Below are 11,922 nucleotides of genomic sequence, written 5' to 3' on the forward strand. Positions count from 1 at the left end.
TATTTTCTTTAATACTGCATAAACATCGAAAATAACGTTCTCAATCAGGACGGTATAACAATACACACCTGTATAAAACATGTATATGCTGCTGAAAAAAAGGAAACGCTAACAAAAGTAGTAAGGCTCATGTAAGTATCTTGGGGGATGTCTGAAGGATAGAGAACGCTGAGTACACAATTTTGTAAAACTATCCCAAACATATTTACGATCCCTACATGCTTTTGCTCTGTATATATATAATAATAATCAACCATGGAATAAACACGACATAATCAATCAACGGGAAACAAAAACACTATCATATGTTATCATAAATTGTACAAAACAACGCTATGATATATATGATACAAGAAAACAACGCATACAATGTGCGCGAAAGCGTGGCCACCGGAAATAATCTTTCAAAGTTCAAGAACAGCTGACATAACATAACCCTGGTCTTCTGAATCAGTTCTGTTGGGTACCCGCTGCCCTACCCGTATCAGTACCCGTACTGTTGCATGTGCTCATTGCTGTCAATAGCTTCCTTTCCCTTGTAGTAGCAGCTTGTAAGCGGTTCCACGTCACCTTCTGGAAGTATAAATGAGTGAGTTTAGTTTTACCCTGTTTTTTATCACTTTTCCAGCAAAATGACGGCGGGGGACCTCAGAAATAGCTTCGCACATTGTACCCATGTGGGGACTTCAACACGGCGCCTTCGGCTGGATGAGTGAACGCTTTAAACATCAGTTCTGCGAGCCAGAGTGAGTGGGTATTGTTTTCCATGATGTATATTTCAGGACATACCCATGCATGTAAACGTATGGTACGCATTCACCCACGTCATAGAAACTGGCCACCCAATCCATTTAACCGCCTCAAACGAAGATCATATTTGCTTCTCACTTTTCGACTTTTACCATCCAACATGCCCGACCGTTATTTCTTCATTATTTTCGACCGGTGCATGTTGTACAATAACTTTCACTTGGTAGGCTGTATATTGTATATTATATTCCAACTGTGTGGCGTCGGTCTGGAAATGATCCAGTCTGGACCAGACAATCCAATGATCAATATAATGAGCATCGAACTAGGATACGATCACATGTGTCAACGAAGTCAGCGAGCCTGATCATCTGATCCCATTCATCGCCTTTTAAGACAAGCAAGGATCTTCACGGGTAACTAGTAACGGAGTAAAACGGCGATGCCATGATTAAACAGTTCTGCCTCTGTTGCGTAATCATGCATCACTTTCTCAGTCATGTGCCAAGTCCAACAACATAAAAGCCCTTGTTCCAGAGGCTGTCAAGAAGAACGTGAAAACTGGCTTACCAAAATCCTCTACAAGAGAATCACAGTTCCACTGGGCGTTGAGTTCCACCATATCGTCTGACGCCTCGAACTCCCTGTTGCTTCTCTCCTCCCATCTCCTCACAGTCCTGTTCTCATCAATCACCGTCCACTTCCACTGATGTCGTGTTCCCTTCTCAACCACAGCCCGAGCCACCCAATACCCAGATCCCAAGGGATACTCTACAGCAACTACCCCGCTAAAAGGATTCCATTCCCCAAGGGACGGAGTGGAACCTATGAGCGCTAAGGCATCAGAAGGTTTGTCAGTCTGGTAGTTTGTTGCAGCGAATAGGAGACATTCAGACTGCTGGAATCTTCCCGCGCTGTTCCAGTCACAATCAGCAATCCCCCCGATAACTCCTAGTTCGAGTCTTCTGTTTGGGCATTCCTCCCAAACAATTTGGCCTTCGTTTTTACGAACCATGGCCCATTTCCATTCATGGGAGGAATTAACAGGGAGGCGTTTTTCCACAGACCAGAAATCCAGTTTCTTCATGTATCTTGCTCTGGTTCCGTGTTCAAGATTCCATAGACCTAAATCAGGGCTGCTGCCCACTAACACAAGTTCAACGTCGCCTCGGTTCTCTAAATTCCAGAGTCTAAACTCAACGTATACTAGTGAACTTTCCATCATCCTGCAAGTTTACGTACACCTGATTGTCTTTCAGCAACTATGCCTAGGTTACAGTCTATGACGTCATTGCATTGTGACGTAACTCGTTGGCGGAAGTGGCTAAGACGCCATACCTTGGTCTAAGCAGACACAATGGCAAGTCGAGAAGTGAAAGTATGTGATGTAGTGGATAATGGGGCTTTCTTTTCGTGTTGTTTTTGACATCTTCAATGTGTGTTTATTTTTAGAGTGGAAATTACCATGTATTTAAAGCACGTATCGGATTTTAGATTACCCACAATGTGAAATCGACATAAAGAGATCATCTAATGACAAGACTGTGAAATGTTTTGTAAATGCAGGCACTATAAACCAGTCTGGGCAAGTATACTAGCCACATAAACAAACTGTTCATCGACGAAATATTATCCCAGTTGATAAGTACGATAAGGATGTGAAAGGTACATTTAAACTTTAATGGACGGATCATGAGACCATAAAAAGTCCGGAGAATTTCAACAGAAAGGTCAATCACAATGACGTCACGAGTCCACAAACGGGACAAGGGTCAAACAACCATGTCACGAGCTCAATAACAGGTATGTTCGCCATCGGCATTGAGAACAGCAGTGCATCGACGACGTAAAGAGCCCATCATAGTTTTTCATAGAGCCTATCAAATGTGCAAGGAAAGCTTTGGGGATGTCACGCCAGATTTTCTCAAGTTCTGTTGCTAGGTCAAGGGAGTTACCTGGCAGATGAAGAAGACGGCGTAGACGGCGATCTATCTCGTCCCAAACATGCTCTATCGGGGAGAGATCCGGTGAATTTGCAGGTCAAGGCAGTAAGTCAACGTTGTCGTGTTATTTGCAAGAAAGCCATAGCAACCCTTGCCGTATGAGGGCGGGCATTGTCCTGTTGGACTGTTAACACAGGGCCGTGACGTTGCAGAAAAGGAATTGCCACAGGTCGAAGAATCTGATCCCTGTAGCCAACACCAGTTAAGTTGCCCTGAACAATCACCAAAGGAGTTCTTTGGCATGTGGCGAAGATGGGTCATCCTTATCCGTCTCTCTTGTCTTGGCATTGTTACACGTGGACGTCCAGAACGTGGCCGATCGATTTGTGTTCTGGTAACGTCTCATCAGTGCAGAAATGGTGTTCCGGTGGCAGTGGAAATGTTCAGCCCATTGGCCTCATGACGTTGTGCAGACGTTAGCCTTGGCATGTTAGGCGTTTCAATAGCCGTTTAAGTTTTTGAACGATCGCAAGGGAAGGGGGTTGAGCTTTCCAAAGTGGCAGTAATGTGTCTCTCACAGAATTCACGTGCAACAACGTATTGCACGTCTCAAGGACGAATCCACTGACGTCACGGAACGTGGCACGTGCATGCATGTTGGATACATGTCACTAATCACTGAGTTTAAATCCTCATGTGGCTACACAGGTGTGATAAATTTAGATTTTATATGCACGGTTTCTTTATGTGACTAGTATAAATACGCATGCACGTCGCCATATGAGCGAAATAAAGTAGGACGTTAAACCTCACCTCACCTCACCTCACCTCACCTCACCTCACCTCACCTATGTAAGCTAGATGAACATGCCCATTCTATCACGTGCATTTCTTGTGAATAAAAATCTTTTAAATCAAATCCATTCATCAACCTGTTTAGGAAAACAGTGTAAATGCCCATGCTCATCTCACCTTGTTTTGTATTGCTGAACATTCTGCTGATGTAGGGTTCAAACCCCTTACTGACCATGATTGTAAACTTCAAAGGTTTTATGGTACATTTAGGAGCAGTATGATAGCCTAATAGTTAAATCTTTCACTGGTCACACAGAAAGGCTGGGTTCGATTACCCATTCCTTGTGTCCGCTGTGATACTGTCGGAATATTGCTCGTCATTTCAGGCACAGGCAAACTGTATCTAGCGCAAGTGGGGTTGCGCAGCGTAGAGAATATGACCAGTCTCTTCGCATGTATGAAGACTGGTCACATTCTCTACGCTGCGCAACTACATTTGCGCTACAGTTTGCCCGTGTTTCAGGTAAAATACAGCTTGAATCGATAGCACAAACAGACATGTTTATGGCACCTCTAAATCTCTAAGACCAGACTCCCTTGGGTGCTTCTCCCAATTCAAACTGCCATTCAACTGCAATAACCAAAATCACTAACTCCCTTTGAATACCGATTTTCATATTCCTCATTGACAAAAAATGATGGAAGATTTATACCTCACCAGTCTAAGTAAACTTAGCCTCTGTACCTTTCGTTACACTCCACAACTGAGTCTAACAAAACCTTATGGGAGGTCGCGTCAGGTAACCTTGGAGATTGACCAATCAGAACACAGCTTACCAAATCGCGAAAGTGGATATTCGCACATACCTTTTGAACTTTTTATCTCGAAAAGGTTCGTACCCGAACGATTCCGAATGGTATTTAGCTTACGCTCGCTTCCGGGTGATGCACACGGCTTACGTACAACCATGACAACGGTGAGTAAATAGTCACTGAAAATAGTGTTTTTGGCAATATTCAAGGATGTCATCTTGCGGAAATATTAACTAATGGTAACCATGTCAACAGAAACCCCAAAGCGTATATACTACAGGTCAAATAATTGTGTTATATGCGGATTTTTGTTTGTGGAGAGTTCTGTGTCAGTGACCTGAATATTTTGAAAGTCCCTCCGATCCCTAAATAGTAGCCGTTGTTTGATTGCTTAAATCTATTTAACCGTCTCGCGTTTGATTGGACGGTTATAAGTCGCTCAAAGGTTACCTGACACGACCTTCTACAAGGTTTTGTTAGACTCAGTGGTGGAGTGTAACGAAATACACAGAGACTAAGTTTACTTAGACTGTATACCTCACCATTTTCCTTTAAAGCCATATTCAGAATCTCTCAAAATGTATTAAACAACGAGTTGCAAAAACAGTGTATTTTCTTTAATACTGCATAAACATCGAAAATAACGTTCTCAATCAGGACGGTATAACAATACACACCTGTATAAAACATGTATATGCTGCTGAAAAAAAGGAAACGCTAACAAAAGTAGTAAGGCTCATGTAAGTATCTTGGGGGATGTCTGATGGATAGAGAACGCTGAGTACACAATTTTGTAAAACTATCCCAAACATATTTACGATCCCTACATGCTTTTGCTCTGTATATATATAATAATAATCAACCATGGAATAAACACGACATAATCAATCAACGGGAAACAAAAACACTATCATATGTTATCATAAATTGTACAAAACAACGCTATGATATATATGATACAAGAAAACAACGCATACAATGTGCGCGAAAGCGTGGCCACCGGAAATAATCTTTCAAAGTTCAAGAACAGCTGACATAACATAACCCTGGTCTTCTGAATCAGTTCTGTTGGGTACCCGCTGCCCTACCCGTATCAGTACCCGTACTGTTGCATGTGCTCATTGCTGTCAATAGCTTCCTTTCCCTTGTAGTAGCAGCTTGTAAGCGGTTCCACGTCACCTTCTGGAAGTATAAATGAGTGAGTTTAGTTTTACCCTGTTTTTTATCACTTTTCCAGCAAAATGACGGCGGGGGACCTCAGAAATAGCTTCGCACATTGTACCCATGTGGGGACTTCAACACGGCGCCTTCGGCTGGATGAGTGAACGCTTTAAACATCAGTTCTGCGAGCCAGAGTGAGTGGGTATTGTTTTCCATGACGTATATTTCAGGACATACCCATGCATGTAAACGTATGGTACGCATTCACCCACGTCATAGAAACTGGCCACCCAATCCATTTAACCGCCTCAAACGAAAATCATATTTGCTTCTCACTTTTCGACTTTTACCATCCAACATGCCCGATCGTTATTTCTTCATTATTTTCGACCGGTGCATGTTGTACAATAACTTTCAGTTGGTTGGTTGTATATTGTATATTATATTCCAGCTGTGTGGCGTCGGTCTGGAAATGATCCAGTCTGAACCAGACAATCCAATGATCAATATAATGAGCATCGATTTGGGATACGATCACATGTGTCAACGAAGTCAGCGAGCCTGATCATCTGATCCCATTCATCGCCTTTTAAGACAAGCAAGGATCGTCACGGGTGACTAGTAACGGAGTAAAACGGCGATGCCATAATAAAACAGTTCTGTCTCTGTTGCGTAATCATGCATCACTTTCTCAGTCGTGTGCCAAGTCCAACAAAGTCCATAAAAGCCCTTGTTCCAGAGGCTGTCCAGCAGAACGTGAAAACTGGCTTACCAAAATCCTCTACAAGAGAATCACAGTTCCACTGGGCGTTGAGTTCCACCATATCGTCTGACGCTTCGAACTCCCTGTTGCTTCTCTCCTCCCATCTCCTCACAGTCCTGTTCTCATCAATCACCGCCCACTTCCACTGATGTCGTGTTCCCTTCTCAACCACAGCCCGAGCCACCCAATACCCAGATCCCAAGGGATACTCTACAGCAACTACCCCGCTAAAAGGATTCCATTCCCCAAGGGACGGAGTGGAACCTATGAGCGCTAAGGCATCAGAAGGGTTGTCTGTCTTGTAGTTTGTTGCAGCGAATAGGAGACATTCAGACTGCTGGAATCTTCCCGCGCTGTTCCAGTCACAATCAGCAATCCCTCCGATAACTCCTAGTTCGAGTCTTCTGTTTGGGCATTCCTCCCAAACAATTTGGCCTTCGTTTTTACGAACCATCGCCCATTTCCATTCATGGGAGGAATTAACAGGGAGGCGTTTCTCCACAGACCAGAAATCCAGTTTCTTCATGTATCTTGCTCTGGTTCCGTGTTCAAGATTCCATAGACCTAAATCAGGGCTGCTGCCCACTAACACAAGTTCAACGTCGCCTCGGTTCTCTAAATTCCAGAGTCTAAACTCAACGTATACTAGTGAACTTTCCATCATCCTGCAAGTTTACGTACACCTGATTGTCTTTCAGCAACTATGCCTAGGTTACAGTCTATGACGTCATCGCATTGTGACGTACTCGTTGGCGGAAGTGGCTAAGACGTCATGCCTTGGTCTACGCAGACACAATGGCAAGTCGATAAAGGATTTTCTTCGTTTTTTGTCATCTTTAATGTGTTTTTTAATTTTTTTTAAGAGTGGAAATTACTATGTATTATATTTTAAAGCACGTATCGGATTTTAGATTACCCACAGTGTGAAATCGACATAAAGAGATCATCTGATAACAAGATTGTGAAAAGTTTTGTAACTGCAGGCAAACCCCAGGGACCCCAAAATGACGAAACCAATTATAACGAAACATTTGTTGTTTAAGGACGCACTTATAAAGGTGTTTGTAAATAATAAAATCTGCACAAGATAATCCAGTGATCGACATCATGAACATCGATGACATGTGTCAGTCAAGTCAGCGATTCTGAACACCCGATCCCGTTTAGTGCCTCATACGACATGCCGGGATTGGTGAAGACCTGATTTAACCTAGATGTTACGGGTCTTAGTAAAATAAGACCAACAGGTGAAAAAAGGGAAACATGAATTCGGAGAGACGAGAGTTTCGCTCCATATGCTGACGAATATACGTGACTGACCAAACGTGACTGATTGGGGATGTGTGGCTAATAGAGCACAGTAACCAGTTATCGCAATGTAGGTTAAACATAGACCATTGATCTGCACCAGAGTGGGCCACTCTATTCAGATGGTTAAAGATCTATGGGCTATAGCAATTCTATCCAACCAGCTGAATCTCTCTCTCTGTCTGTCTGTCTGTCTCTCTCTCTCTCTCTCTCTCTCTCTCTCTCTCTCTCTCTGTGTGTGTGTGTGTGTGTGTGTGTCTATATAGATCTATGGTCTATGTTTACTCAATTTATATTGTGTGTGTGTAGGTCTATGGTCTGTATATGCCGGGTTCCATTTAATAAAACAAGAGTCATCTGAAGATGACACATTCCCCCGGCCCCAACATATTTGAAAGGACAAATCATCTGACAGTGTCTTGATGTTTTCTTAGATTCAGTTTGAATCGTTTTTTGGAAGTCATGAAAAATATAAATGCCATATATCTGTAAACAGCAAAAGGCGCCACTTCAAGATCTGTCTCATATATCTGCCAAGATCTGTTGAAAGATACGAAATGGTTTTCCAGTTGTGCTCTGGAAACGAAGCCTATTCCTCCATTTTGAGACTAAGTCAGAATTGTTTCCGTGGAAACCAGGAAAAATAAAAATGCCAAAACATTGTAAATAGCAAAAGGCACTACTTTGTGGTCTGCTTCAAATATCTGCCAAGTTTTGTTGTAAGATATTGAATAGTTTTCGAGTTGTGCTCCGGAAACAAAGCCCATCCCTCCATTTTGAGACTAAGTTCAGAGTCGTTTCCATTGAAACCGAGAAAAATAATAAATCACGAAAACCTGTACATAGCAAAAGGCACCACTTATGATTGATACATCTACCAAGTTTTGAAGAAAAATATAGAACGGTTTTTGAGTTCTGCTCCGGAAAATAAATAAAAAAAATAAAAAAAATAAATATTCCAAAACTCTGTAAATACCAAAAGACACAACTATAGGTTGAAATTATTATATCTATCACGTTCGGTCTGAAAATATTGAACAGTTTCTGAGGTATGCTCCGGAAACAGAATGATTACGGACGGGCGGACGGACGGACGGGGGAACGGACGGACAGACTAGGCGTCGACTATATCCCCCCGCATAACATGCCGGGGGAGGGGGGGGGATAAAAACAGAACGGAAAACAAAACGGAAAACAAACATGCTTTACTTGTTTGCTCAACATTTACATGTTAGACCATCTTCCATACAAAAATCATTTTCACAGGAAACAAGAACATTCGTAACTACTCATGTCATTCCGGCAAGCCGGATGGCGTCTTCTTGTGGGTCACGGAAAGAGACGAGTAGTTACGAATGGAAACAAGAACAGTTTCACTAGTGTGGCAGTAACTGAGAGAACGTGGCACACATGTGGTATTATGTCAGAACTGTCATGATTTACTTTCTCACACCTGCACCAACTGCTTCGCTTTGAGATTGTATGAATTGGTCTATTCGAGGATCATCTAGAATGTATTAATTGCGGGTTAGTTCCAGCGTCGACAGTTCTACGCGTAAACAGTGTTATTTTTCATTTGAAAAGTTTTATCAGCGTGTGTTTACTGCTTGACAGGCATTAGATGAGCCACGACCTGACAAATGACCCCAATTTCATATATGGGAACGCCATACAGAACATTCCATTTGAAACAAGAGGGAAACAGGTTGTCGTCTAAATATTGAACAGTTCAATTTCCAGGCTGCCATACAGCTGGAATATTGCCGAGTGCGGGGTAAAATTAAACTCACTCACTCAAAACCTATCCCCAGTGGGATTAAGGGAAAACACGGATGATGCGACAGATGATGAACCAACCCTAGATATGGTTCGAAACTACGCGTCTTTTTCCGTGACCAACAAGAAACCTTCCTGGGATGACACGAGTAGTTACGAATGACCTCATGAGGAGAATCGAATCCGCAAGCTGTGTGCAAATATTTTACCCACATCGCCATTCCATATTTATGTGACTTTGTGTTAGGTGTGAGCCAGTCATGCAGAACAGTATTAGTTTAGTCTGTCATACAGACCCAGACATACAGACCCTGACACAAATAGTGAACAGCGAAATAAATGCAAGTTTAAAAAAAGTAGAAAAAGTGAAATCTCACAAAAGCCTTCTTGTTTGTCTTCTATCTAAAACCTTGTCCAAAAAAAAAACAACAGAAAAAAACAAAAAACTCTTCCATTTCTTTTTCTGTTCAGAATATGTCCAGAAAGCTCATGCTGGTCTAGAATATGTTGATGTCTGCAAATGAAAAGTGTCAGGGCTCCTTTTCATTATATTTTATCATTATTATTTCTGAAGTTTTTATCTGTAAAATATGTTTCATTTCAGAGAATAGATCTTAGTCTAGGCATTAGTTCTGTCAGTGTATGAAATAGTGTCTGTCCAGAGGCCCGCTGCTTGCAAGTTTCATGGCGGGCTTACAACTTCATTTTATAGCCAGCCCTGTGTGCCAATACATTTTTCAAGGGTATACATTTGACCATGTCATTGATTTTGAAAATAGTTTACAATTGTTGTAGCTAGATGATGTCTGTATACAATGTGGTTCATGATCAATCAAACTGTAACTTCCACTGATCAGCCTACCCATTTATCTAACAGCAAGTGTGACTGGTTTAGAGAATGCTTTCCACTCATGAATAATGTCATTCTTTTCTGATTCATATGGAAGTGACAAGTAACGAATCAACGGTGACCACCAAGTTATGATTTTATTGTATTTGCTTTTGCACATGTTTAAGTTTAACTCACTAATTCATTAATTACTTTCTTTTAACACATATCTCAATTTCCTATTTTTAATTCACAGCTGGTTACATGATAACAGGGCCGGCAACATTTTTGGCTATCAGCCCTGTGGGCTTCCTGGCTTTTTTAGGAGTTTCATACACTGGTTATGTGTAGTAATATAGGTGTTGACAAACAAGGCAATCATTCATTACGCTGTGTAACACAAACAAACCACAATGGCATAAAATATGTTGGTTTTATTTTCTATATCTCTAATCTCAATCATACTGCTACCATAATCTGGCAAGGCTGGGTGATAATCTGAGATTGCAAGGAATCCACTGATTCTTCTCCCTACTGGAAGCAGTTGGCAAGCTTTACAAACAAAAGACTATGACTTGTAAATAGGGAAGGACTTGTCTTTACCAATTCCCAGTTAGTTCAAATATATGTCAGTTCCAGACATGTTTTGGCTAACAGGAGTCCCTCCTGCTACAGTTCTGGCAAAGATGAGTCCATCATTACTGTTGGTGCCAAAGTCTATCATTTTGGCCAGGTGTGTTTCCCTGCCCTCCTAGGCAACACGTCACCAGATAAGGGCTTAACAATTGTGCCCATGTTGGGAATCGAACCCATCGATGAATGGCGATATTGTGACAAGGGAGTGGGGACATACACAACAAAGACTCATCCCAGAATTATAAGACACGGTTATATCAGAGATGCCAACTCCAAAGTGTTGCAAACAGTAGTTTCAAGGATCAAAATAGTAATTTGACCATAAAATTAGCAGTGAAATACTCAAAGTCATGATCGATACTGAAAAGATAATATGATACTATTCCAGAGTAAAGCTTCAATTTCATATACCTTCATCAGCGGACTTCCAAATTATCAGCATTATCTTTCTTCTTGTCTCTTCTTGGTACTTACTCAACGAAAAGATATGTCTTAGTCTTTCTATCCAAATTTTAACAATTTTTCTTCAAATTTTGTAGAATTTCTATGGCAATCATAGTCTGAGGCCAAAACTTGTAGTAACAAAGAAGATAAAATTGTTGAGGTTGGCATCTCTTCTATATCTGTGGCTTTATGTTGATGTCAAACATTTACATGCTCTCTCATATACAATACTAAAGCCATTACCTTGAAAAAACATAATACAAATTTCAAGCACGAGATTCTACACATTCTGAAGATACAGGCATTTTCTTTTCCAGCTGTGCTCCAAGTCAGTCTCTGAATGCCCAGACAATGGTTGGTTTGTTTGTTGTTTATCGCCGCACTCAGCAATATTCCAGCCATATGGTGGCTTTCTGTAAATAATCGAGTCTGGACATATCAATCCAATGATCAGATGGATGAGCTCAAACAACATACACTGGTTTGGGCTACATGTTACTGTGGGCCTTGTTATCTGGATGATAATCTGAGGGTGTGACATTATCTTATACTTAACAATAAGCAACTTAATATTCTCAGAATGCCTTCATATCAAAAGTGATTTTTTCATCTGTTTTCTAATCTTTTTAAATCAATGATACAAGTATTCACTTTCACAATGGACAATGGAAGAAAACAATACATTACTGTCCTGGTGGATGACA

The 11,922-nt window shown here is 41.3% G+C and overlaps 2 protein-coding genes across 2 annotated transcripts; both read right to left on the reverse strand.

The window, feature by feature from the left end:
- Nucleotides 1–484: 484 nt before the first annotated feature.
- Nucleotides 485–1,975, reverse strand: LOC137286997 (uncharacterized). The gene is made up of 2 exons (XM_067819073.1): nucleotides 1,321–1,975; nucleotides 485–573 (listed from the first exon to the last, which is right to left on the reverse strand). The coding sequence occupies exons 1-2, from the start codon at nucleotides 1,973–1,975 to the stop codon at nucleotides 485–487; spliced, it is 744 nt and encodes a 247-aa protein (XP_067675174.1).
- A 3,419-nt stretch (nucleotides 1,976–5,394) lies between these two features.
- LOC137286996 (uncharacterized) lies at nucleotides 5,395–6,889 on the reverse strand. Its single transcript, XM_067819072.1, has 2 exons — nucleotides 6,235–6,889; nucleotides 5,395–5,483 (listed from the first exon to the last, which is right to left on the reverse strand). The coding sequence occupies exons 1-2, from the start codon at nucleotides 6,887–6,889 to the stop codon at nucleotides 5,395–5,397; spliced, it is 744 nt and encodes a 247-aa protein (XP_067675173.1).
- Between the last annotated feature and the right edge of the window lie 5,033 nt (nucleotides 6,890–11,922).

This window comes from Haliotis asinina, chromosome 6, assembly GCF_037392515.1.
Source record: "Haliotis asinina isolate JCU_RB_2024 chromosome 6, JCU_Hal_asi_v2, whole genome shotgun sequence".
Classification (NCBI taxonomy): domain Eukaryota; kingdom Metazoa; phylum Mollusca; class Gastropoda; order Lepetellida; family Haliotidae; genus Haliotis; species Haliotis asinina.